Source organism: Falco rusticolus, chromosome 7, assembly GCF_015220075.1.
Source record: "Falco rusticolus isolate bFalRus1 chromosome 7, bFalRus1.pri, whole genome shotgun sequence".
In the NCBI taxonomy this organism is placed as follows: domain Eukaryota; kingdom Metazoa; phylum Chordata; class Aves; order Falconiformes; family Falconidae; genus Falco; species Falco rusticolus.
Window position 1 is genome coordinate 6192452 of NC_051193.1, and position 25387 is coordinate 6217838.

At 49.8% G+C, this 25387-nt stretch overlaps 2 protein-coding genes across 4 annotated transcripts in view; both read left to right on the forward strand.

Moving 5' to 3' along the window:
- The window catches only part of IGDCC4 (immunoglobulin superfamily DCC subclass member 4), a 101392-nt gene extending 94397 nt beyond the window's left edge, over positions 1-6995 (forward strand). For all 3 annotated transcript variants that reach the window (XM_037395246.1, XM_037395248.1, XM_037395247.1), the window contains one exon: positions 1804-6995. In XM_037395246.1, the coding sequence (XP_037251143.1) occupies positions 1804-2334 (531 nt within the window). In that variant the 3' untranslated portion in view covers positions 2335-6995. The remainder of the gene's footprint in view (positions 1-1803) is intronic.
- Positions 6996-12677: 5682 nt separating this feature from the next.
- IGDCC3 (immunoglobulin superfamily DCC subclass member 3) overlaps positions 12678-25387 on the forward strand; it is a 106654-nt gene continuing 93944 nt past the window's right edge. The window contains exons 1-2 of the mRNA XM_037393264.1: positions 12678-12935; positions 23815-24120. Coding sequence (XP_037249161.1) covers positions 12869-12935; positions 23815-24120 — 373 coding nt within the window. The 5' untranslated portion in view covers positions 12678-12868. The remainder of the gene's footprint in view (positions 12936-23814; positions 24121-25387) is intronic.

Consider the following 25387-nt stretch of genomic DNA (forward strand, 5'->3'; position numbering starts at 1 on the left):
TCCATTTCTGTTCCCCACCTCCCTTTCTCCTTTTTGCAGTACAGGAGAAAATGTTTTCTTCTCTAAGCTGGCCTTAGTTGCCTGATCATGGGCTCTATTTTTTTTGTCCGGGGTATAGGAGTGTATGCCAGTGAGACTGATGGGGTTTGAGGAAGGGTTGTTTGTTTTTTCCAAGCTTCGTTCAAACTGTCCCCTAATCTTCTGTCCTGACTCCAGCCAGCCCTTGAGGGCCTGTGCTGTGGACTTGGTTTTTTGTGGTGGTCAAGTGGGATCAGACAGCTCAGTTGTCAGCAGGGTCGTGGCAGTCCCGGTTCCTGAGGACCCAGAGCCAGGCACCAGCAGTCTGCTTGGAGTCTTTGCTGCGGCCATGCAGCAAGCAGCCTGCCAAATGAGTTAGGAGCTGCAATGCTCAGCACAGTCGTTAAGATCTACAGTGTGCTCGCCTGAAGGAGGGATTGCATTTTTGCCTGTAAAAGGAGTCAAAGATCAAGGGTTGATTTAACTCCTTCTCCAGATCGGGTAGAGCAATTTCCACTGCACTTGTCTCTTTATGTGGGTGCATAGATTTGGAGGAAATCCTATTTCTGATACTGCTTCATTGCAATAAATATATACTCCTGTGTTTGGGAGAGTTTGTACAAGGATGCTGATGTCTGTACCACAGTGTCAGCAAAGCAAACTGACGCCTGCTCAGATTGACTGTGTACCAGAAGGTTTCTTTTGGTTATTGTTTTGAAAAGTTCACCCCTCCACCCTCAGCAAATACTTTTAAGTAACCTACCTGTGTTTCCTTCCTAGATAGTGGTGTGAAAATCAATTATACACAGGATGTAATTAACATTGTGGATAGAGTTAAGGCAATGTTTTACAACCCAATTACAGGGCACCGTTTACAGCATAGCTTACCCATCAGAGTTTGTCAACAAAAGGAGAAAAGTGTTAAAATATGTAAATGATGCACAAAGTTGGCTTCAACAGAAAGCACAAATTACATGCGAGATATCACTTCAGTACTTTGAATTGTATTCTTGCTACTAAATCACGCTCAGCACAGAACCTGAGCGCTGATTGCCTAGAGAGCTCTTTGTGAGCTTCCAAAATAATTTGTCTCTTAAATTACTGAATGATCATCTAGCAAAATGACCTGCTTGTTAGCTAGATTTGTGGAGACCTGTAGCCTGAACTCCGCTTAAAACACTGCAGAGGAGGACTGATTATTTTCTTTCTGAATTAAAGTGCTTGAATTTACAGACTTTTGTAAGCTGTGACCAGGGCTCTAACAAACAAACTTTTTTTGATATGTAGCCAAAATTAAACCAGGGTGAAGGGGAACCCTAGTATCTAGTTGTGGGTCTGTATCACAAGCTGTCTCAGAAGCCAGTTCCCTAGACCACTGCCCACTCACCCTGCAGAAACCTGGCCTTTAATATGGAAACAGACTAGTGAGTTTTGAAAACTGTGGTCTTTGACAGAGGCTTGGAGGAGTGGTTGGCCCAGCCTGCCAAGAAACTATGGGCAAATCACTTTACTCCCTTGGGAATTGCTTTTCCAAATATAAAATGGGAATAATGATCCTGAGGTGATTTGAGGTGCTTCTTAAGACTTCAGGTCTGAGAAACATATCAAGATAATGCTTAACAGAGACATGTGTACATCCCATTGCACTCTGTGGGATTAAAAAGAAATATATTTCAGTGCTTGGTTGGGTCACAGCCTCAATTATCTGAATTTCATTTACTTTACCTTCTCTCTCTCTCTCTCTCTGTCTTTTTTTTTTTTAATTTTTCCCCTGTTTGATAACAGAATGAAGCAAAGAAAAGCCACCTGCCAGCCAACCTTCACCAAGTGGAGGCAGAGGTCATTGTCCATTCTGATTTTTCAGCCTCTGACAGAGACTATGACTCCCAGCTGCACACCCTGGAGAGTGAAGAGACAGAAACCGAGGACCAGGAGCCTGAAGAGCTCCCATCTGGAGAGCTGGCTCTTCTGGGCTCTCCCAGCACCCAGCCGGATGCCAGCCAAGTGTTGGTGGACTGCATGGACAGTTGTGAGGTTCAGGCCCGGGACGAGCTGTTACATACCGACAGAAAGACTAACAGAACAGAGGCCATTTGCATCCATGGGCTCACCAATGGCTTCCACAGGCACGGGGAAAGTCTGGATTCAGTGGAGAGTGGAGATTCGGACTCCATCCAGGAAGGCGGGGGGGATGTGCGGCCAGTCAAGTGCCAATCGATTTCCACAGCCCAGGAGGAGGCCCCCCTCCGTAGTAACTCTGGTTTAACCAGTTCATCCTCAGCATCTGAGAACATGGCATATGTCCACAATCATTAAAGAGTGAACTAATCTGATTTTGATCATGGGAGAGCTGGAAGCACCAGTAAGGGCCTGTCCCTGTGAGGTACTGCATGCCCTCGACTCACTGAGCCCAGCAGGAGCTAAGAAGGTGCAGCATCTCACCAGAACAGGATTCGCGCCTGTCAGCTGTACATATTGCCTTCAAAAAATCAGTCAGTAGATTCGTAAGGGCCCATCTTCTTCCCACTGCAGCTGATGAGTGAAGTAACTTGGTGTTTGTGGGAGCAGGATTGAGCCATCTGCCAAAGTCTGACATGAAACCACGGCTAGAACAGAGCCTTCTGCATTAGACTGGGGTTGTCACTTTGCTGTAGTCCTCGAGGCAACTAGCAAGCCACCTTTTGATGCTGGGAAGAGGCAGGCTACACCGAGTGATTCTTCTCAACTGTCTCTTCACCAGGGAGCGCCTTGGCTCTACCTACTGCCTTGCAGCATTGGGATGAATTTTGTCAGAGGAGTCCCACGAGGGGGTGGAAGCCAACAGAAACAAATTCAGTGAGCTGTAACCACCAGCCTTTTCTGCCCTCCCGTGGTTAAAAGGATTATAAGGCTCTCTTTGTACGCTACCGCAGTAACTATTACTAGCAGGCTGATGTAGTAGCCTTTTATTACACACTCTACGAGTGCCTCTAACAACTTGTACTATATAGAACCTTCTTCAGTGTCTGGGTCATTTCACCAACCTGGACTTCGTTTTATGTAGGTTCTTGTACCTAATATTTTAGGTACACATCTGTCCTTTTAATGTACAACATGTATTTTTATTTCTTTGGAACATCTTTATATTATTTAATTTTATAAAGTGGAATAGTGTGTGGTATAGAGTAGCATTTTTACTACTTCTCTCTTTCTTTGTTTTTTTCCTCCCTAACAACACAACTACCTCATGTCTGTTGGAGAAAAAAAAAGCAGTAGATCTACTCTTCTGTTATAGTCCATTATAAGTTTTAACTTATTCTTATACTGCCTTTTTCTAAAGAATATGTTTGCACTGGTTGTTGAGACCTTTTTTAATGCATAGCGCTGCAGATCTGATGTCTGTCTTGCTTTGTTTCTAAGTATTGCTATAGGACACCTTCCCTACAGCTGGACGGTTGGGTTGTGTTTCTCTGTAGGACTGTGTTTTGCAGGAGCTGGCCAAAGGAGACCGCTTCAGCTGGTGGGACGTTGATCCATCTTTCCTTAACAAGCTTATACTAGCGAAGAGGAAAAAGAACCAACAATTGCAGAAGTAACTTGTGATCCTGGGGACAAAAGAACCAACAATTGCAAAACTTGTAACTTATGATCTTGAGGACATCTGTGGCTTCTTTTTTTTTGTGCCCAAGTGGAGACGTCTCAGGTGATTTTTATTTCCGGAGAGCAGCTCTCAGCCTTTGGTAAGCACTGGACTTGCTGAAGCTTCTGGATGAACAAGTGAAATTTTTCAGTCACTTCTGAGAGTCGTGTCCAAAGTGCTTTTGGGTTTTGGTTTGGGTTTTTTGGCTTTTTTTATAAGAGCAGAGCACCACCAGAGCTTAAAAATTAAAATCAAATCTTTGGTCTCATACCAGTCAGTCTGGTTTGAAAATCATCTGGTGACTCTTCTTTGCTAACACTGTTTGCTCACTGCGGATATGTCTCATCCTGGCCTTCCGGTGTGGGGTGGACTTTTCTCCACCTTTTGTTTAGCCTGTCTCTGCCCTGTTCCAGGCTTGCAGAGTTTGACTGTGAACACTACGGATTGGACCAGCTCCTTGGGGGAAACAGTGATTGGTAATTCTGTCCATTGGGTGTTTGGTAAATGTTCTGCCTTCCTTGAGGGATTCAGATATCTGGCCATTTGTTTATTCAAAAAATGAAGGAAAAGATGCCCGTCTCCCTCTTCTCATGCTGCAATTCCCCCAAAGCTGTGTGTGGGAGCTATGTGCTGACCTGAGATTCTGTAAAAGACTTCAGACTTTGGGTTTTTTTTGTGGTGAAATCTGGACTGAGGTACCACTGCTTGCAGCAAGGAGAACCTTGCTCCACCAGCACTCTATCCCTGCTTCAGTTGTGAGTCGTGTCCCAGTGTGCATGCGTCTGGAGCTGAGCTGGACCAGCCCGTGTCCTTGCAATTCTCCATCAAATCTCCAACGCTGTCAGCTCCAGCTCTTCAGTAGAGGAGTATGTCCAAGCCTCCATGTACCATGTTGGGAAGGATATCGGAGCTCCCACCTTTCCCCATCCAACAACGTCTCTTCCCAGCATGACTCACTGTGCTGGTAAATGGCTGTATTGTCAGTTGTTGCACTTGTTCTGTCATCCAGCTGCTGCTTGGTATCTTGAGGAGTCTCAGAAATGCCGTTGCATGCTCTGAAGCACCTTGACTCTGAAAGGCTGTGGCACAGAGACTGGAAATCAGTGCCAGTGAGCAGGCTAGGCAGGAGTTGGTGGGTGTGTGCTACCAGAGCAAGAAACTAGAAAGGCAAGGAAGCGTAACTGGGCAGAGGAAGTGTGTGAATAATCTCCAGAACTCACTGCCGTAAGACTTTGAAACTAATGACTTAGAAGGGTTAGAGATAAGACACTGAAGTGTTATTGCAGGCAATAAGGGCAATTCACAGTTCTACGGGAGCGGATGCAATTGCAGAGGTATAAACCCTCTGGCTGGGGAGTATTGGGCACTGGCTGTGGAGGGCGTGGGGAGATTTCTGCACCTGGACCACAGTCTGCAGTTACTTTCATGGAAGAGTCCTTGACCTTCCCCAGTGCCAGAACAGACCCTGTACAAGCCACGTTGCCACTGCTGATGTGCGGAAAGGGAGAAGGACCCTTCTCCAAAAAGCTCATTCCAGAGGAACCCCATGGTGGCTTTCTTTCACCTCCAAACCCAAGTAATCCACCTGCAAGCATGACGGTATGCTGAAGGACTGCTGCTGCTGAGCATCTCAGCTGCTGGAGGGCAACACTGGGCGTTTGGCCAGCAGCGGGTATGGCCAGAGCACGGGAGTTCTCCCAGCTCCCTGTCATGATGCTGTACTTGGGCCAGGTCACGTACCAGGCCTGAGTTTTATATCCAGGGGCCTCTGGGGATGGAGGCTTAGTCCAGTGGCAGATATAGGAGTGTGCCACAGCTTCTGGGGCACTCCTTTGTACATGCACCCTCTGCTATGTCTGTAGCGACTTTAGCAATCATATGGCCTTGGGGTGAGTGTTGCTGATCTCCCTAAAAGCTATCCCTGCCTGTCACTGAAGCCAGCACAAGCAGGCACAGTGTGGCACCTTTCCCCTGGATCACCTTGGGCCGGTAACAAACCCAACAAATTACTTACATGCTCCAAGAGCTTTGGGTGAGATGCAGCAGACTGCAAACAATTCTGCTTATGCATCACAAAAATACTTTGTTTCCTCACACTGAGGCTTATTCCGATCTTGTTACACGCCGCTGAATTTTACCAGAGTGTCAAAATGGCAGCGTTCAGATGTCCAGGTACTGTGGTGGCCCTGGACTGCTGTGCCAGACCTCAGCTACAGAAATCAAGGCAGTTCCCTCGGGGCCAAGAGGTCACCACTGACCAGCAGCCGCAAAGCTGTGCTCTGTACAAGCACGTGTCCACGCAGGGTGCTGCGTGTCCTCGGCTAACTCGGCTGGACCCCAGGTCCCTCCTGTCCTGCACACGCCAGGGACCTTTCTAGTCTCAGCTAGAAATGAATGGAAGAAGACAGATAATACGCATGTTATGTGTAAAGCTGAAACAACCAGTGCATATATTTTTTTATCATGAAATAAGTAGCTTTCTTGCAGACTTCTCACAGACACACAAACTGTTGATACCTTTAATTACCTGTCATACTTAATATATGTTCCTACACATCAGGCTCCTTTCTCCCTTTTCTTCCTTTCAGTAACACTAAAGATTATTGCTGTTCAACTTTCAGCTGGTGTATATTGTTTTACATTGTTAAAATGTCAGGTTTGTCTCACTGGCATAATTTTGTAGTATTAATGTTACTGTTTGGCTACACAACTGTATATTCCCCGTGCTGCTGTGAGAGTCACAATTCTCAGCCTTTTTATTTCTTTTAATTCCTTGTTACATGAAACACATGACTTGGATAAAAATCTCGTTCAACTTTTTGGTGATTTGATTTCGTACTTAACAGACAGAAAAGTTCTGGTTTAAGTAGTTCAAATGAGATCATTTGTAATCTAGGTTTTGAGAATTTTTTACGTTACTAGCAATCCTGAGATCAGCCCATGAAAAATGCTGTGTAAGAAACCAACCATTTTAATAGAGCACTATATATGTTTTTGATCTCATTAGAAATAGATGTTTTGAAGGGATCATCATGTCTTTTCTAATCAATACTTTTGTTAGAAAAGAGGTGTTTAGTCCAGCAGAAATCTGCCATCTAGTTCTGTTATTGTATTCCCTTGCTTGTATTTTAAAATCAAATTTCATTTAATTTTCTACACAGTGCATAAGGATGTGTAACCAGAACTTAATCTCATTTGAAGATTGTGTCTGTGTTTGGTTCTATGCTGTACTTAATTATAACTTACTTTCTTCAGAGACTGTTCTTACTCCACAAATACTCTTTAGTGTTAAATTGTAAGAAGACATTGTCCTTATATTCCTTAATTAATGGGTTATTAATAAAATACTTTAAAAAAAGAGCGGAATTTGTCTCATGCATCAGTGTGTTACAGCTTTTACTCCGAAAGAAAGTTGTCACAGAAGGCTGATCCTGCAGCGGTGCTTGGAGTGGATGGACCCTGGGAAATTTGCTCTTCGGTGCTGGGCTGTACCCTGCCCCTCAAAACATGGAGAGGATGGCTGAAGAGCTCTCTGCCAGGTGAGTTTGCTGGAGCCGAACCTGCAAAGTGTCCCTGCAGGCAGTGTCAGCCTGGCTAGAGCCCTGCCTCACGGTGCAGGGTGGGCCTGCATGTGCATTTCCTAACAGCTCAAATCCAGCCTGGTGCTCATCTGAGTAACTCACTCCTGGACAGATCTGACCCGGCCCCGCGGCTGACGGCCCAGGGCAGCGTGGCGGAGCACCTTGCACCGCAAGGTTGTACCTCACTGGTGGGAAGCAGTGGCAGGAGCAGGACACAGGGTTCATGCTTGTGCCAGTTCAGTGCCTGAGCTCATAACCATGGAGGCTGGGAATGTGGGATGGTGGTGGGTACCTGGTTCCTTAGGGATTCTTCTGGGATTTTAGATGTGGGCAGAGTTTTGGGTTCATGAGGCGTTTCTCAATGCTTGCTTGTTTCTCAGTTTTGAACAGATTCCTGTAAGAAAATCATTATTTCCTGTAAGAAAAAGGAAAAATGTCCAGTTTTGTTGCTTCATCTTGCTGGGGAATTTTTTAATGTGAAAAATAAGCGCAGAAGCATCTAGTAAATGAATGGTGAGACTTCTTTTGGATGGTGCTGGGCTGAACACAGTGGCTTACATCCAGCAAGATTGGCAAGAGGATATCTGGCAGTGCCCAAGGACACACTATTAACCTCCCGTACATCTCCCTTTCTTCCTAGGATGCATTCCCTACTTCAGTAGATAGTTTCCATTATTACTTTATGCTGCTAGGACTATAGAGCCATAAAATCTCATTTTATGTGCATTACAGAGGTAATAAATCTGCACTTGGCATGGTGTTCTCTGATAATGGTTAAAGGGAACTTTGTCAGACTGCCTAACTCTGGTGAGTCTTTCCCCTCATGACAGATAACCCCACAAATGAGGAAGGAAAAAGCATGGCGGGGTGACTGCAAATCCCACTTGCAGCTCTTCGTTTGCAGCATGGGACGCTGGTGGGAGGCTGCCGAGAGGGGACACAGTGGGGTGGCATGGGTGAACAGAGAGGCAGATGGACACAGCAGTTACAGGGAAGCCAGCACCATGGAGAAGTGAAGGTAAGAGTGAGGCGTTTGTGTTTCTTTCTCTTCCCATCCTTTGTTGCCCCAGTACACTACGCTATGATGCAGCTGACAATATTACTACAGCGGGCTTGGGTCTCGTGTGGTCTCTGGTAATTCCGTAAGTTACCAATGCCAGGTGCAGTGTGGTGCACAGCTCAATCCTCTGGAAAACAGCACAGCATGAAGCGATGGACTGCGTGATGAAGCAAGGCAGCCAGGGATGCTCCATAGATGCTCAGCAGACACCAGTGGTGGAAACTGCATCTCGTAGGACTCCAGCCTCCTCCCCTCGAGCAAAGCACGGGAGCAGCGGTTACACCAGCACCGTCAGACCTCCAGGTACAGTCGTGTGAGTTTCATCATTCATGCTGGCTCACCACACTCTTTTCCACTGATGGCAAAATTGCTGGATCAGTGGCACAATTGTTTTGAATTAATGGAGAACACACGGCTTCTCTTCAGCCAGGCAGCTAAGTGCCTGGAGGCATCCCCTCAGTGTGGTGGCCCCTGCCACCACAACACCTCTGTCCTTACACAGCCAAAAGTGGATGGAAAAGGGTTTCTGCTGGGGAAAGCAGCTTCCAGGAGCACATCCCGGGGCTGTCCCACCACTGCTGGGATGGCTGTCGGCTCAGTGCCTTCACGTGGGTGCCACGATTTTGGCTCCCCCTCCTTATTGCTCACTGATCATGAAACAGATGCTAAACCCCTGTGTGTATGTACGTAAGTGAAAAGCTCCCAGGCTGTTAGCAGACAGGGAAACCACAATTACACACAGAATAATAAATGGAGTGAATTCAGACAAGTTAATCTCCCACTTCATCCACTGAAACTACTAACGGTGTCTTGGGGACCTCAGTTCACAGTTAATCGGTATAAATCAGAAGCCCTATTGGAGCTGATGGAAATTCACTGAGCAAGGAGTGAGGTGTGAGTGACACCCTCTGAGGCCAGCCCTCCAGGACAATAACCTTGTGGAGAGGGAGGGCAGATGGACAGACAGACCCTGTCCCCCTCTGCGGGAGGGAGGACGGACGGATGGCAGGGAAAGCGTTTGGAGCCTTGGATCAGGCTGGGTACTGTCCCTCCTGTAACCCCGCTGCTTTTCAAAAGTCTCCAATTTCTGCTCACAGTGTGATAAGCAGATTCCTGCCTCCAGTACAAAGCAACTTTTTTAAGCCCTCATGGTTACAGAGGAGCACATAAAAACATGAGTGCTCTGGATTCCTGTTCTCAGGTGGCCTTAATGCCCCAAACCTGCCTTTTTCTTTAAAAATCTCATGGCTTTTCATATGAGTCCTGTTTTTTGGCAGGACTGCCCACACTTGCAACTTTTGAATGTGACACCAGCTATGTCACCAGTGTAATTTGCAAGTAGCAGGGCTGAACTTGGTGATGCCCTAAACATGGAAGTACCTCCCTTAGCTCCTGAGTCCTGCCACTGCACACGGGAGCAAAAGCACCCAAAATCTGTGTTTTCTGAGGGAAACAAACCCTGTAAAACACATGGCACTTCATTCCCCCCCTTTCCCACAAGCCATCCTTGGTGCTGGCAGCACCCCAGGAGCTGCCACAAGCCCATGATGACTGCGAGTGTTACAGAAGTGCCGGTGGGGCCCCATGGTAGGAGCCAGGGAGACGGCTGGGGAACAGGAGCAGGGTTGGTGCCAGAAGGTCAGGGACAGCACAAACATTCAGATGTTACCAAAAGGCTGATGGAGCCAGAGCAAATTCTTCCCCAGCTGAAAGCAACCTCATGCAGCTCAGCCCTCCGCTAAATGGGGGAAGCTTTAATGTGGAGCAGATGTAGTGACGTCTTCTTTACTCGTTGGCTAACTAGCATGCTCAGGGTGCGCCATCCAGGGGAGCCATGCACTGCTCATCTTTACAAAAGGTTTTTCACCGTATTTGTGGGCACAGTTACAGTGTTTAGTAACCCGGTTCATCAAGCTCTGTTTTTATTCTGAAAAAAGAAATCAGTTAAAATCCATTTCCATTTCTTTTTAGTTGGTTTTTTTTTGGCCAAGCAAACGCCACAAAAGATACTGAGCTGTCCCTGCAGAGATGACTTTTGCTGCTGGTGCTGATAATAGGGGTGGTGTTTGCAGAGAACATGGGCCAAGGGACCGGGCAGGATCAGTTGGAAGGCAGCAAAATAACATGTAGGCAATAGGGCTGAGAGCCGTGTAGGGACACATTATCCTCATTTCATGCTAGGAGGGCGGACAAATTAACTTGAGGGCTGTGGCAGGATTTAGGAGCAGACTCGCCTTTTACTGGGTCCTTCCTCACTGGGGCCTTTCCAGGGGTGAGCTGGTTGATCCAACATTTGTGTGACTGACCCAGGTAAGTCACCTTATGATAGCATTTAAAATTAGGAGCGCTGAGGTGGAACAAGCCAACCTCTTCCTCGTTCCTGTCCCCAGGATGCCTCGTGGCCCCGGCTCTGCGATCCTGCCGCCCTGCTTCCTGGGGACGCTGCTCAGCTCCAGGCACTGCCCGCTGCGGTGGGTGGGCTTGTTCCTCAAAACAGAGCTCAAAAGTGAAACGCTTGGTGGAACCAGTTGGAAGTCGTGCTGTCTCATCAGTGTTTTCCCTTGTTTTAATGCCAGATTTTTGGGTCCCATCCCTAAGGGCAGATAAGAGGCAACTCCCTGGCTTGGGGATGGGACCCCACCTTTGCCCACTGCAGCAGAACCAGATGCCACTGCTGAGACCAGGTTGCTTTGAGCAGTGGCAGATGGGACAGAAATTCTTGGGTAAAGAGCAAGGAAACTGCTTCCCGTGCTCGGGAAGGAAGCGTTGGTGCTGGCTACCATCCCCTGGGCATGGCGGGGCCGGCCAGGACCGGGCATGGAGGGCTGTCCTGCTCTGGGGCCAACAGCGCTGGGTCTGAGGGAGGCCGTGGCTGGGCCCCAGTGAGGGGAGAGCTGTGAGGGGGCTGCGGGGAGGGGAGACCCGTGAGGCTGCCGAGCAGGCGATGGTGAGGGGAAGCCCCGTGAGGAGGCCATGGTGAGGGGAAGCCCTGTGGGGAGGCGAAGGTGAGCCCTGTGAGGTAGCCCCAGTGAGAGGAGGCCTGTGAAGGCGGCTTGGTGAGTGGAGACCTGTGAGGGGGCTCTGGTGAGAGGCCTCCACTGAGGGGAGACCCAGGAGGCTGCCTTGATGAGGGGAGGCTGGTGAGAGGAGTCCCATGAAGGGGGCCTTTGGAGAGAACCTGGTGAGAGGGCTCCCCTGAGGGGAGACCCAAGGGGCTGCCCCCGTGAGCGCAGACCCGTGAGGGGGCTCCCGTGAGGGGGCGCTGCTGAGCCGGCACTGGTGAGGGGACTCGCCGCCAGGCAGCCCAGGTAAGACGAGCCCCGCGATGGGAGCCCCGCGATGGGAGCCCCGCGATGGCAGCCCCGCGAAGCGGCCCCGACGAGGGGAAGCCACAGCGAGATGCGCCCCATGAAGGGAGCCTCGTGAAGGGAGAACCATGAGGGGTCTCTGGTGAGAGGGCTCTGCTGAGGGGAGACCCATGAGGCTGCCCCAGGGAGGGGAAGCCCCTTGAAGTAGCCCTGGTGAGAAGAGCCCCATGAAGGGAGCGTACTGAGGGGAGACCTGTGATGGGAGCTTGGTGAGGAGACATCTGTGAGGGGAGACTGGTGAGCAGGTACTGGTGAGGGGAAACCCCATGAGGTAGCCCCAGGGAGAGGAGCCCTGTGAAGGGCCTTTGGTGAGAGGGCCCCACTGAGGGGAGACCTGTGAGGTTGCCCCAGCAAGGGGAGATTGGTGAGGTAGCTCCCGTGAGGGGAGCCCTATGAGGGGACTCTGGTGAGAGGGCTCCGCTGAAGGGAGACCTATGAGGCTGCCCCAGTCAGGGGAGACTGGCAAGCAGGCGCTGGTGAGGGGACGCCCCATGAGGTAGCCCCAGTGAGAGGAGCCCTGTGAAGGGAGCTTGGTGAGGGGGGAGACCAGCGTGAGGGCTCTGCTGAGGGGAGACCCATGAGGCTGCCCCAGGGAGGGGAGACCTGCGAGGGGGTTCTGCTGAGGGGACCCCTGTGATGGGCTCTGGTGAGAGGGCTCTTCTGAGGGGAGACCCATGAGGCTGCCCCAGGGAGGGGAGACTGCTGAGGGGAAGCCCCGTGGTGGAGCCCACCGAGGGGACACCCGTGAGGGGGCTCTGGTGACAGGGCTCCGCTGAGGGGAGACCCGGCAAGGACCGGCGCACCGTCCCCGCGGGTCCGGGCGCGGCGGGCGCTGAGCGGCCCCGCACAGGGACCGCCTCCCTCTCGCTGCCCCCCCTGCCCCGCAGCCCGGCCGGACCCGGCGCGGCGCTGCCGGCGCCCTGGCGGATGCGCAAGATGGCGCAAGGCGCTGCCCGCCCGCCCCCGCCCGCCAGCGGCCCCGCTCCCTCAGCGCCGCCCCCCCGCCCGCCCGGCGCGGCGGCGTGCTCGCGCGGAGGGGAGCAGCGCTGAAATCCGCTTTTTGCCTTCCCCCCCTCCTTGCCTTTTTTTCCTTTCTCCCCCCCACCCTCGCTCCTCGCTACTGGGGGTGGTTCTCGCTTCGCCTCCCTCCTTCCCTCCCTCCTGCGCGGGCTGCTCCCTCCCCGTGGGGCGCAGGGAGGCGAGCCCGCCCGCCCGGGATGCTATGGCTCCGCCGGGCTCCGCGCTGCCCGCCTGCCTGCTGGGGCTGCTGCTGCTCGGCTGCCGCGGAGGTAAGAGCCGGGCTGGGCTCGGGGAGCGGGCAGGGGGAAGGACCTGCCGTCGCCGCGCCCGGCACCGGCGCTGCTCCCGCCGCCCGCGGTCTGTCGGTCCCGTCCGCGGTCCTTCCCGCACTTCGCGTCCCCTCGGCACCCGGTCCCCCGCGTCCCTCCCCAGCCCCGCGGCGGGTCCCCGTCCCCCTTGCTTGTCCGCAGTCGGTCCCAACCCCGTATGACTCCCCGGTCCCTCCCAGCCTCCCGTTCAGCCCGTCCCCGTAGCATCGGGACGCCGTGGAGGCTGAACGGGGCCGAGCAGCTCCGGGGAGGCGGGGGGGGGGGGGCGGGGGAGGGTGGAGGGACCGAGCGCGGGTCCGCCACGCGTGTGTCCGCCAGGGCAGCGGAGGGGTGCGCGGCCGCGGCCGTTCGTGTCGCCCGCCGCGTTAGCATCGCTCTGCGGGAGCGGGGGCTCGTCCCGTCGGGAAGGTGCGCTGCGGTCATGGCTTTTGGCTGCAGGCTTCTGTCTACATCAGCCCCTCTTGACACCTTAATCAGCAGATAGCCCGAAGTGTCCCCCCCAAAGCTGTGTTTTCAGTTGGAAACCCCACTTGCGTGGGGGAGTTGGTGTTTGTGGGGCCTTGGCTCCCACAGCTGGCACTGGGGAGGGACAGGGTGGCTGCTGTGGCAGCGGCGTGGTTGGGTGTCCGTGTCCAGAGAGCAGACCCAAAGTCATCACCCCCGATGTGAGCGGGAGACGGCGGCCGGGCGGACGCGCCGTGGTGTCAGCGAAGGCGCTAGCTACAGAAAAGAGATGTTGGGCTGCAAGTTGCAGGGATGACAGCGAGCTACTTGAAACCTGCAAGTATTGTGCTCTCCTGTAATGCCTGGCTCGGTTCGCACAGCCACAACCGGTAACACCACCCACCGGACCAGGGCCGAACTACAAAAACATCAAAGGGATTTTTCCTCGGACCTACTGTGCACATGCCCTGCTGATAAATTGCAGCGTTTTCCTTCTACTGGTGGTGCTGCTTAAGCTTGAATCTAATCTGAGAAAGATGCTGTTCTGCAGTGAAATACCCATGTGCATCCTGCCCTCACTTCACTCAGCAGCCTTAAAGATAATGAAAAGTAGGAATTGTTTAACAAATGTGCAAGCAACCCGGCATGGTCTGAGGGAAAAAAAGCATGTGTAAGATTAATCAGAGATTAGCTGTCGGGGTGTTTAGGAAACCAGACTGTGGGCTATTCCCATAATAAATCTCGCCACGTGGTTCGTAGCAGCCACGGTGGAGAGGAGAAGCCAGTGTAACTTGCAGAAAATACAAATTGTCTGCAAAGTGGATCTAATGAAGCAGGTCTCGTTAATCTGTTGGGATTCCTGTGTGCAGTGCCATGAGGATGGTTGAAAATACTTATTTTTGAGGAGAGGAAAAGAAAAGAAGTGAATTTTTGAAATCAAAACTTGAGTAAGTTGAATTTGTGTCTAGTTTATTGCCTGCTGCTGTCCAAATTGCCCTGTGTGTTTGTGTATGCTGCGACTTGGCAGGTCAGTGGCTCCTGACTTTGGGGTGTGTTTTGCTGGCCCCACTAAAGAGTGCTTGGTAGCACTTTAAAAGTTTTCCTGTTCTGAGAGTTACTCGCCCCCCCCCCACCCCCCCACCCCCCCCACCCCCCGTGTTTCTACACTCTAGATATGGTTAACAGTGAGGTAACATGGTTCTGTGCTCTACTGAATTTAATGAACTTTCCTGTGTTGGCGTCAATCAGTGCTGGAGCAGAAAGCCTCGCTGTGGGGATGGATGCTGTGTTGGGAGTGGTGCTGCGCTGTGCGGGACGGGATGCTCTGCTCCCACCTCTGTGATTTTCAAACTTCCCAAAATGCTGGCCTGGTGACGGGGAACCATGCGTTGGGAGCCGCTGGTCAGTGGGCTGGAGTGGCTCAGTAGTGAGACAGTATTTTCTTTCTTTTTTTTTTTTTTTTAATTTCCTGGAGCTCTTTGTTCTGGGTGGTGGACAGCTTTTGTCTGTTATTGCTGAGCCCGGCATTCAAAGGCAGGCATAGGATAGGAGAGGCTCCCCGGCTCTGCTCAGTAACAGCCTTGGAATTAAACATCGTCATTTATATTTAAGTAGGCTTAACTTCTAAATTATTGAAGCTATAAGCTTTCACTAATTCCTACTCAGTGTGGCTTTGTTGTTTTTTATAGACAAAAAAAAAAAAAGAGATCACTTTCTCCTAAATTGGTGTAATACCCTGTCTTTTTTCTTAATATACATAGAGAGTATCAGGTATCATTTCCCCAGTAACGCTCAGAGATGCTATATGAAATTCAAGCCCGTGTTTGGGCTTCGTCTCTCCCAGGAGGTTCAACAGGAGAATCCTGGGACGTGGTTTTCCCATGTGGTGGACATAGCAGGCAGCCCATGAAGCGGGACAGTAGTCTCACAACCATATACTTGTGCATTGTGTTTGGGACCCATTCTGGGTGCGAAGTTCACGCAGGGGTGTGAGCGTGTACCACCCATGCCCTTGGCCCTCAAACATCTGCTGGGGCCATCATGGTGCCAAAACTAAACTTCTCATTGGAAGTATATAAAAGCTAGCCAAGAGAGCGGCAAATAGGGCTGGTTCCCCACTCCTTTCCTTCCTGCTCAGTCTCAATTTTGACCCATGTACCCTGGTGCTATCAGCCTGGCATGGGCCGGTGTGGAGTGGCTCAGGAGCAGTACTGCCGGCAGAGCACTGCGAAACTGCTCTCATTTTATATGTGCAATGGAGAAAGCCTCTCTCCCTCTTTTCTGTCTGCCTGAACTTTTCCTTCTCTGATTTCCGTGTTTCTGCACACTCCCGTGTCACAGCGTGTGAAGTGCCAAGCAGCAACCTCATGCAGTACCAGCCCCTTGCTTCACAAACTCCTGGGATGCTGCTCCCCCCACACCTTCCCATCCCACTGCCTTGAAATATCTTTCTCCACCACGCTGGGGTGGCTGGACCTGGCTTGCTCGTCTCGCCGCAGCATTAGGATCCAGTGCTGGCTCTGTCAGGAGCAGGATGGGACCCTGGCATGGGGCTGCAGCATGGGGTGCAGAGTGCAGTGGAGCTCATGCAAAGCTGCTGCCAGCGCCCAGCTTTCCCCCCTGGCAAGCAGTGAGCATTTGAGCAGACCATGTGCTTTGTTTTGTAGCTTGCAATAGATCTGGGACAGAAGATGCTTTTTTTCTGTGCTCCCTCCCCACCCCCCCACCTTGGTATTTCATGCTTTGTGCTCCTGGGCTTCTGACCCTGGATATTGTCCTTTTATTTGATCTAAGAAAACAATGCAGGAGCCCCCCCTCTGCAGATTAAGAATTCCCATTTAAATCAACCAAATATCATTGGGCAGGAACAGGAATAGTCCATTCAAAATTACTTTGAAATCACAACTTATTTAAACTTTACTGGAGCTTTTAGTTTTACAGAGTTTAGAAACTAATAAATTATGTAGCAGGGCTCATGAAAATCTACCCAAGTCCGTTTATCCAAAAGAATATCTAACATTTTGGTTTTGCAAGAAAATAAAAATAATTGTTTACACATGTTCAGGAGTCATTGGCAAGCATATAAAACTGATGGTTAAGGAGGCAAACATGTCAATAATTGCACTTTAAGAGAAGAGAGAGGCAAATAGGGGAGCGTACTGAGAAAAGCACACAGCATAGTGATCTGGCCTTGCTATTATATCAAATGTCACTGTTGTATCGCACCCTCCACTCAAGAGGAGCCCAGTCACTTAACAACCCAGCCCCACTCCTGCGTTGGTAATTTAAAACCAGAGTTTCAGAGCAGAGTCAAGGATTTGCTGCCTTTTTTTTTGGGGGTGGGGTGGGGGGTGTTGGTTTTCTTGTGTGATTGTGTTGATGAAGCTAATGGCAAGTCAGGAGAATTCGGGTTGTGGTGGGTGATTCTGCTGACTTGTAAAGATGCTTTTGCAAAAGGATCTTTGCTGCTGAAACCTGAGAGTATGTGAAAAGGGAGAGAAGAGCTAGTGTTTCGTTAAAATGGCTCTGGTTTTGGAGCGAGCAGGATCGGTGCGGTGCTCAGCTCCTTGAGAGGAGCAAGGCGATGCTTTCCTCCATCCTGAATTTCAGGGTGGCAGGTGATAAGGCAGAGGGGATGGCAGGGTGGAGAGAGTGCTGTGTTTCCTTTGAATCCCCTGGATGCGGTTAAGAATTTCAACGGGTTTAGTGTGCACAGAAACTTCTCTTCCTCCAGAAGGACCTTGTCTTGCCTTTCCTTGCTTGCCATCCAGTTGTGCCTGCCGATACTCAAGCTGAATTTCAAGGTTCTGAGTGACGGGGCTGTGCTGGCTGGTGGTTTTTGGCACTGTGATGCCAGGATGCCCATGGCTCTCTTGGCAGCTTTGTACTATCACGCTCCTCCCAGCTGCTCTATCTAGTATCCACAGGCACCATCATCTACTGCGTGGCCAGTCTGTTCCCTGCCAGGTCTGTGCAAAGGACTGGCCATGGGGACAGCCACCTCCCTGATGCTTTCTTGCAGGGTTGGGGGCTGAAACTGGCTACTCCCCTGTTCTGCATTAGAGTAGCCTTGGGGCCTGAAGCCTGGAGGGACCCCAGCTCTGGGCATAGCATTTCCCATCTTGGTTGCTGCCTTTGCTGTCCTCTCATGCGTGGTTGTTTCCTGCTCCATATTTGTATTGCTGATGCCCTCTGCGGTGAGACTGTGATCTGGTCAGGACCACGAAACACGTGGGGAATGCAAATAACAACACATCCTACACTCAGCTTGCTGCCATGTTCTCAGTATGCCTAGTTGTGGACGGAGCTACTGTGGGCAGTTAACTTAGAAAAGGTCTCTGCCCTTTCTAGCTATACCAACAGGTTTTAGCCTGCCTTCTTTAGAGATGGGGGAGCCTATGAGGACTCAGAGCTTGTCCTGGAAAGGGTCTTTGTGCTGTGAACACTTCCAGCTTCCACGCTGTGTTCAACAAGTGAGCTCCTGGGATTTGCCCAGTCTAGTCTCAAACGTCTGAAAATTATTTTGGGCAACTTTTCTGGCTTTTTGGGCTGTGTTTGCCTTCCTTGGCTAAAATCTATGTTCCCACTGAGGCAGCAATGCTGGGTATTTCTGGGCTTTGCATCAGGTGGCTGAGAGGTTGTGTTATCCTCAACAGAGACCTCCTGCAATTGCTTAACGAGTGGATGTCGTTTATACACCCTGATGGAAAAATCACTTTATATAGCCTCTTGTCTGAAAGGAAAGGGAATAAAAATTCTGAGCTAGTAAACTTTACTGTTAGCAAGATGTGGGGCCTGTTACAGCCTATTTGCCTCTTCTTTAAATGTAAATTTTTCTGGATGCCCTGAAGAGCCAATTTGCACATTACTGTAGTGTAATGCTTTTCTCCTTAGGGTCTGGGTCAGCCTCAAGGAGATTTAAGGGGGCACCAGCTGGATTTTTAGGCTACCAATTTCATCAGCCTGAAACCTGTTATGATCTGCTGCAGAACATTGTTCAGGTCCAGATTTCTCTTCCTTCCATATCCTCTCATTTGCAGAAGGATTTACAAAAATAAAACTAAAAAAAACTGAAAAAAAAAAAGAGCCATTTTTTGTAGGGCTGTCCCAAACTGCACCCAGGTTTCTGGTCCTAATACTCATCTGCATCCCACTATAAAAACCTTTGGTCCAGGAGTTGTGGGACTCCAGGGGCATCTTCTTTAGGCGTTATTGAAGCAGGCCAGAGGGGCTATCCTTGCTGGTGGTAAGGCTTACTGGTGGGTCGGTGCTGTGTTGTGCTGGGAACAAACACAGTATATCAGGAGAGGGCAAATTTCTGTTCATGAAAGGCTGTGTGCAGGTGTGTGTCATGCTGTTGGTGTGACAAGAGAGAGGGGAGATGGGGCTGCCTTGATCTCCCTGTCAGTGCTCCTGATGATACTGCACCAGAAATATCAGGGTGGACCTGGCTGCTCCTGCAGTATCTCGCCTTGCCACGAGCTCAGACCAGGCCCTTGGCAGGTCATTTCATCTCTCTGATTAATGTTCCCTGTCTAGAATGGGAGTAATAATACAGGCTTCATCTGTCGGGACTGTGTGCTCCCGGGGCAGGGATGGCCCTGCTGGCTGTGGGTCCAGGAGGATGAGCCGTGATGTGGTTGAGGTCCTTTGCGATGGATGTCACTGCTAATTAAAGTGGTGAGATTAGCTGCTGTATTTTTCAGAAGTACAGACAGGAGGGAAAGCCAAAATCGTGTTTCCCAATTGGAAAAGGACAATGCTAGGGTATGAGCAAGTTCTTTTGAAGCTTTGAACATGAATCACAGTGTCAAGTAAAAAATAATTAAACTTATTTTTTTTAAATGTACTTCAAAGTGTCTTTTAAGCTTCCCATTAATTCAAAGTTCTTTCTCTCAGTGCTAAATAAATCTCTTGGTTCAAAAGCACAAGTGCTAATTGGTTTCTTTGAGTATGCCTGTCTGATTGATCAATAGGGGAAGTAGTTTTTGTTAAATATTTGCACATATAGTCACATATTGTATTGCTTAGGGAGATGGTAAATGTTTCTCAAAAGGAGACTTGTAGAATGAGGACTCCAATTCTTGTGGCCTTTATGTCAGAGCTAATAACACTTCCTCCCTCCATCCTTTTGCAGAAAGCAAAGCAATTTTCCCTCACGTGGTCCCCGGTGCAGCCTGCTGGTGTTGAGGCAAGCGGGCTGTTCAGCTGCCTGTGTAACACCCCAGCCTCTAACTACAAATTCAAGCTGCTCTGAGCAGAGTTTTACAGTTTCTGCCTCGAGCAGAGGGCGAGCCATGCTGCCTCGCAGTCTGTTTCAGGAGGTACCCAGGACGTTGTGTGGGACAAGCTGGGTTTGGATTTGCAGCCAGCCATTGGAGAGGGCAGGTCTTTCAGACTCCCCGGGTGAACGTGCACAGCCTCAGCAATTTCCTCTGTCTCTCTCAATTAATTACACTTTTACTGTTTCCATGTGTCTTCAGAGTGTCGTTTACTTCCAACTTTGCAGCATCGTTTCTGTGCTAACTCACTGCTGACTACGAGCAGTTATTTATAACGGTGGAGCTGGGTCCTTCTTTTCCACCATTATCTCCTTGCTTTGTGTGTGCTCTCCCTCTGGCCCATCTGAGCTAACCTGTAGAACAAACACCAGGAGCCTTACCCTGCTGTGGAGATTGCTCCGTGAGTGTCCCTGTCACTTTGTCGCTCATTCTGAGCATCCTGGGGAGGCAGGGCTCTGTGTTCAATGTTTGCCTTTGAGACTTGGAGCCCCACAGTTCCAATCTTGGAAAGCCAAATCCCAATGTCCCTGTTTGAAGCCTGATCCTTGAAAACCACTTTTAATGCAAATAATCCCATGGTTACAGCCAAATGGGTAAGGGGGGTTCTTTAGAAGGGGACAAAGAAAGTATAAAGCACCTGGTTTCTACCATGCCTTGCACAGTTCTCAGTGGAGCGGCTGTGCTTTGGCCATGTGGATCTTAGGTCGGGCTGTTTGTGGACTTGTTTCTCATACCTGTTCCTGATGGTTTGCAACACTGGGCAGTGCGGCATCCCGGGGCCCATTCTTTTTTGAGAAAACCCCAAGGAACATGATGTCTTGTAGAAATACAGTATTGAGAGAGGTGTCCTTCTTGCCAAGCCCACTCTGTGCCCACAGATTAGGCCACGAGGCTGAGGGCTGTAGGGAACAGAGCAGGCTTCAAGGTGACCTTTGGCTGCAGGAATGCCCATGGCCACTTGCTTGGTGCTTTCTGCACGCTGACATGCTGGGCTCAGCTTTCCCTGTACCACCAGTGAGTGCTGCAGTAGTGCGGACACATACAGGTCAGCTTGCCAGCATGGTGCCAACTGTGCCACCAATGTTTTACCTATTTGTGAGACTCAGACATTTATCCCTGGAAAGACAGAGCCATTGTTTTTTGCAAAGTGGGATACTGAGGCTCTTAGGACCAAAGCTCACTTTTTAAAGGCAATTTAGGATCTGTCTACTTAACAATGGAGACAGGCAATTTTTTTGTGTCTAATGTACCCATGGTGTCAGGGGGAGGTGTAGGGACTTCGGAAAAGCAGCAGAGGGTGTGTCTTTCAGCATCTAAATATCTTGGGAGAAGAGAGGCTTTTGGCTGAGTTTGCATGGAAAGCCCATGTCTGGGTGAAAGAGCTTGCCTTCTCCCAGCTCCCCAGATGGAGTGGGTCTGCTTCTCCATGTGTGTTAGTGGGTCACCTGGCCCTGAAGTCCCAGGAAAGAGGCAGTGGGCTTTCTTCAATGTCATAAAAGCATCCTATGAGAAAAGCGTCTGTTGAGGAGGAATTTGGATGCTTCTGGATGCTGTGCAGGTTACAGACCAGTTGCATGCTGTCCATTGCACAGTGCCACACCTTGAGGCATAGTCCTGATCTCTCCTACAGCCTGAGGAGACCCCAGGACCAGTCAGTGTCTGTCCCCACCCCAGCATGTGTCTGAGGGCACCAGTCCTAATTATGAGTGTCATCACTTCTGCTGCTTGAGCAGCCTGGAGTTCAGATGCAGACCGAATGTTTGTGGAGGTAAACATGATTATCTCCAATCACAGGCCTTAATGATGGTTATTATAATGACAGCTATTGTGGGAAGGGCATGTAATTATGTTGATTCTTCCTTTTATGGTACATATAATAATAAGCTGTTTTATCTAAGAGTAAAGGGAAGCTGGGGGAAGATGGGGCATTTATTTCATTAGGGATTTTTTCTGATTGCCTGTTAGGCTAAATCCTGAAATCTTGTTCAATCTTTCAGGAGGCAGAAGTCCCCCTTGGTTCAGTGTCAGCATGCAAAGGTCCTTGTCCTACCTAACTCCCAGGAGCGCCCATGCAGGGAATGAGGCCCCAGCATGGTAGGTGCTGTTGGGACTCTGGCCACTTTGCAGAAAAATGCAGAGCATTCATCTAATTCCTTAATTTTCACAAAAAAAAAAAAAAAGTAATTGATGGGTTTGTGCTGGCTGTAGTCTAACTTGCTGAGAGGACCCCAGGGCTATCTCATAAAAAAGAAGTCACAGTGAGCAATAGATCACCGAGATGGCTGGAGCTAGCCTGACATTTTAAGACGTAATGGGTTAATAAAGTGTGTGGTTTAGGTGTTTATCATTAAGTAGAGTTTGTCCATTCCTTGCACACACTCATACCTTGACGGTAGTACCTTTGACCTGCCATGCACTACCCCTGCCTTCTTTGTCTGCTCTGTCCATCTGCCTCGGCTCAGGTTGCACTCAATGTTTATCCCCCATAATCCAATTTAAGTTGCCATAGAAAGCAATGGGGATTTACAGAAAGAAAGAAAAAAATCTCACTGGGTTTGCAGAGCAGACTAGACAGACTTTTTTCCCTTCTTTTGCTTTAGGATAACTGCTTCTTCTCATCTCTTTTATTTTTATCGTGCATTAATGATTTACCCTGCGCTCTGTTTTTGAGCCTAGTGGGGTGGGATCCTGTCCTTGATGGGAACTGTATTAGGAACAAGCATTACAAAGCCTGTGCTGTGGCTGGTGTTTGCCAAGAGAAATTGCCCATGTGTGTCCCAATTCTGTGAGCAGCTGTGGCGTTGGTCCCCCTGAGTCCATGAAAAAAGGGGAGAAGCTGTATTGCAGGTTTGAGCAGCTGGAACCTCCACCCATTGAGGGCTGTTGCCCAAGAGAACTGCTAGAAAGGTTCACTATGTTTGGATAAAATTGTAGTTTTCCTACTTGGTTGGAATTTCTTCTCCATTGCTGTTCTTTAAATATATATATATATTTGCTTCCATTCCTGCATTTACACCCTTCAGATATTTATATGACTCCTGTTTCTTGGTTGCTTTTTGTATTAGCATGTATTGTGGGCCAATCTTTAAACAATAGCTCTATTTCTGTCATCTTCTGTAGCATCTAATCATGACTGTATGGCATATTATACCTAAAAAGGTGTGCTAGACCAAGTGAAGAATAACATGCCAAAGACACAGTGTTTAAGCATTCTGTTGGCAAAAGTAATAAATTAGGATGTATCTGTGTGATGGAAAGCAAGGGTTTGCCTATTGGTGGTACAAATTCTGCAATAACTTATCTCTTGTGGACATTATTTAGCATAATTGCTTTGCAAGAAACCTTTGGTATTGCTGAGCCAGAACATGGTGCATTTGTATTTTGGTCCTTAAGTTGCTTTTCATTAAGGACTGAGTAGCACCAGCCTTTGCCTGTTACAGTGTGAGAGAGACCAAAGTGATGGAAGGGCATGGTGTTACGTGTGAGAGGCAAACAGCCTCCTGCTCTGCCAAGTGGGAGAGGTGTTGTGAAGATGCTGGTGGCAATATGGTCTGAATCAGGAGCTGCCAATGCCCCTGTTCACCCCCTCCGGCTGTGCTGCAAATGGGTCTAGGGCATGGCTCAGCCCTCTCTCTGCCTAGCTATGTGGGGGAGAGGAGTGCATTTCTTGAACTGATGTAAACTTCTGCTCCTGGAGTGGGAATGGCTGGTGCTCCGTGCTTGTGCAAGTTTGTGTTGCCTATTGCTGCAGCCCTGTGATGGGAGATGAAGAAGGCTGTGTGAAGTGGAGCTGGGGTTTGACAAGCTGTGTGCTTGCCTATCCCCTTCACTGGAGTCTCCAAAGGCAGCCTTGAAGGTCTGTGCCTGTGGTTGCGCTTTTGGAAATTGTGCCCCAAGATTTTGAGAGCAAAGCCCCAGGAGGCAAAGCATGCCAAAGGGTTTCATGTTTCTCCAAAACACTTGCAACCTGTAGCCCTATTGCAGCCCACTCTGTCCAGAATGTTGTCATCAACCCTTGTTTGCTTCTGTAGCAGTTGGCTCTTGCTGCTTCTTGTAGACTCACTGCTGACTCTGTCCTTCTCTCTTCATTTCAGATTTTGGCCATTCCTCTGAGTTGGCATTCGTTGTGGAGCCTAGCGATGACATTGCTGTGCAGGAGCAACCCTTGATCCTCTACTGCCAGGTTGAGGGCATCCAGCCCATAACCATCACGTGGCGGAAGAATGGCGTCATGATCGTGGACAGCGAGAATGCCTTTATGTTGGCCAATGGGTCGCTTTATGTCTCCCACTTCCAGAGGGTCCGAGGAGATGGGTCCTCGGATGAAGGTGAATACGATTGCATGGCGCAAAACCACTATGGGCTGGTGGTGAGCCGGAAGGCGAAGATTCAGGCAGCGAGTAAGTATGGGCATCATCCCACCTGCATCTCGTGGGGCAATCCTGCAAGGGGCATTGGCTTTGCTGGAAAGGAGGAGGACAGTGTGGTGGGATGCTGGGTGTTCAGAGAGGGGGGATTAAAGAGAGGGAAGAGGAAAAAGAACTTGGAGCTGGTGTGAGGATCAGTCTGGCATCTAATCTGTGTAGCTGTCCAGGTGTGAAAAACCAGCTAATCAGCCTTCTCACGGAGAAAACTAAAACCCACCTTCTAGCCGTGAATCCCCTGTCTTGGAGGGGTAAGTTACATTAAAGTCGTGAGGTGAAAGTAGTCTGCAGTTCGTGTATCTCCTATGGTGTGTTTGGAAGTCCCATTGCTGTGCAGCATGGCTGGGCTCTGTTTGGCAGGTAGCGCTTTCCAAACCATAGGCAAAGACTTTCTGAAGGTCGTGGTTTCTTTCATTTTGTTATTTAAGGCAGGCAGTGTGGAGGCAGCAAGGTCTTATTTACTACCCCACATGGCAGTGCCTTTGGGGGCAAGGCTAACACCACCAGACAGATTGTCTGATGGGGGAGCCTGGAGAAGGAGGGAGATGAAAATGTCAGTGAGGGAATGAAATTTAAAGGTGCAGGAGGAAGAATTACAGGGCAGGCTGTGACTCCAGCCCTGCACAGTACCTGGCTTAGCCCATTATATTGCTGTGGCCAGAGCAGTTGGTCCTGTTGGGTCTCCTGCCATGCAGGCTGCTGGGCTCCCCCTTGCCGGCTCTGGTTGCTGGTTTGTGTTTGTCCCAGGACTGATGGCAGAGCTCAGGTGTCGTGGCATGGTGTTTCTGTCCCTGTTGTGTTGGTGGCCAGCTTTGCCCACATTTACCCACAGACTGTCTGTGGGCTTTGGGACTGCAGCTGCTAATCATTTTTGCATTCAACCAGAAGTCACTGCTAGGTGTAATTTATATATGAGTGTGAGGAAAGGTGTCTGGTATGGTCCTGAGACTTGGCTGAATGCTGTTTTCTTAAGTAGGTTCTACTGAAGGATTCTCCAACTTGTTTGGGAGATGGCTACCACTCTTCTTTCTGTGCAAGCCACTTATTACTGCTTCGTGTGTGTTTGCAAATTGCACTGTGATTTTTTGGTGCAAAGCAGGAAAAGTCTACAGCAAGGTCTGGGGCCAAGGTCCCCTGGCTGTACTCCCCAAACTGGGGGGGCCTTTTAAAGAGCTGCTGCCCATTCCCCGCAGTGCCAGGGCCAGCTGGTAGCCCACCAAGGGAACACTCCAGCCCTTGTGTA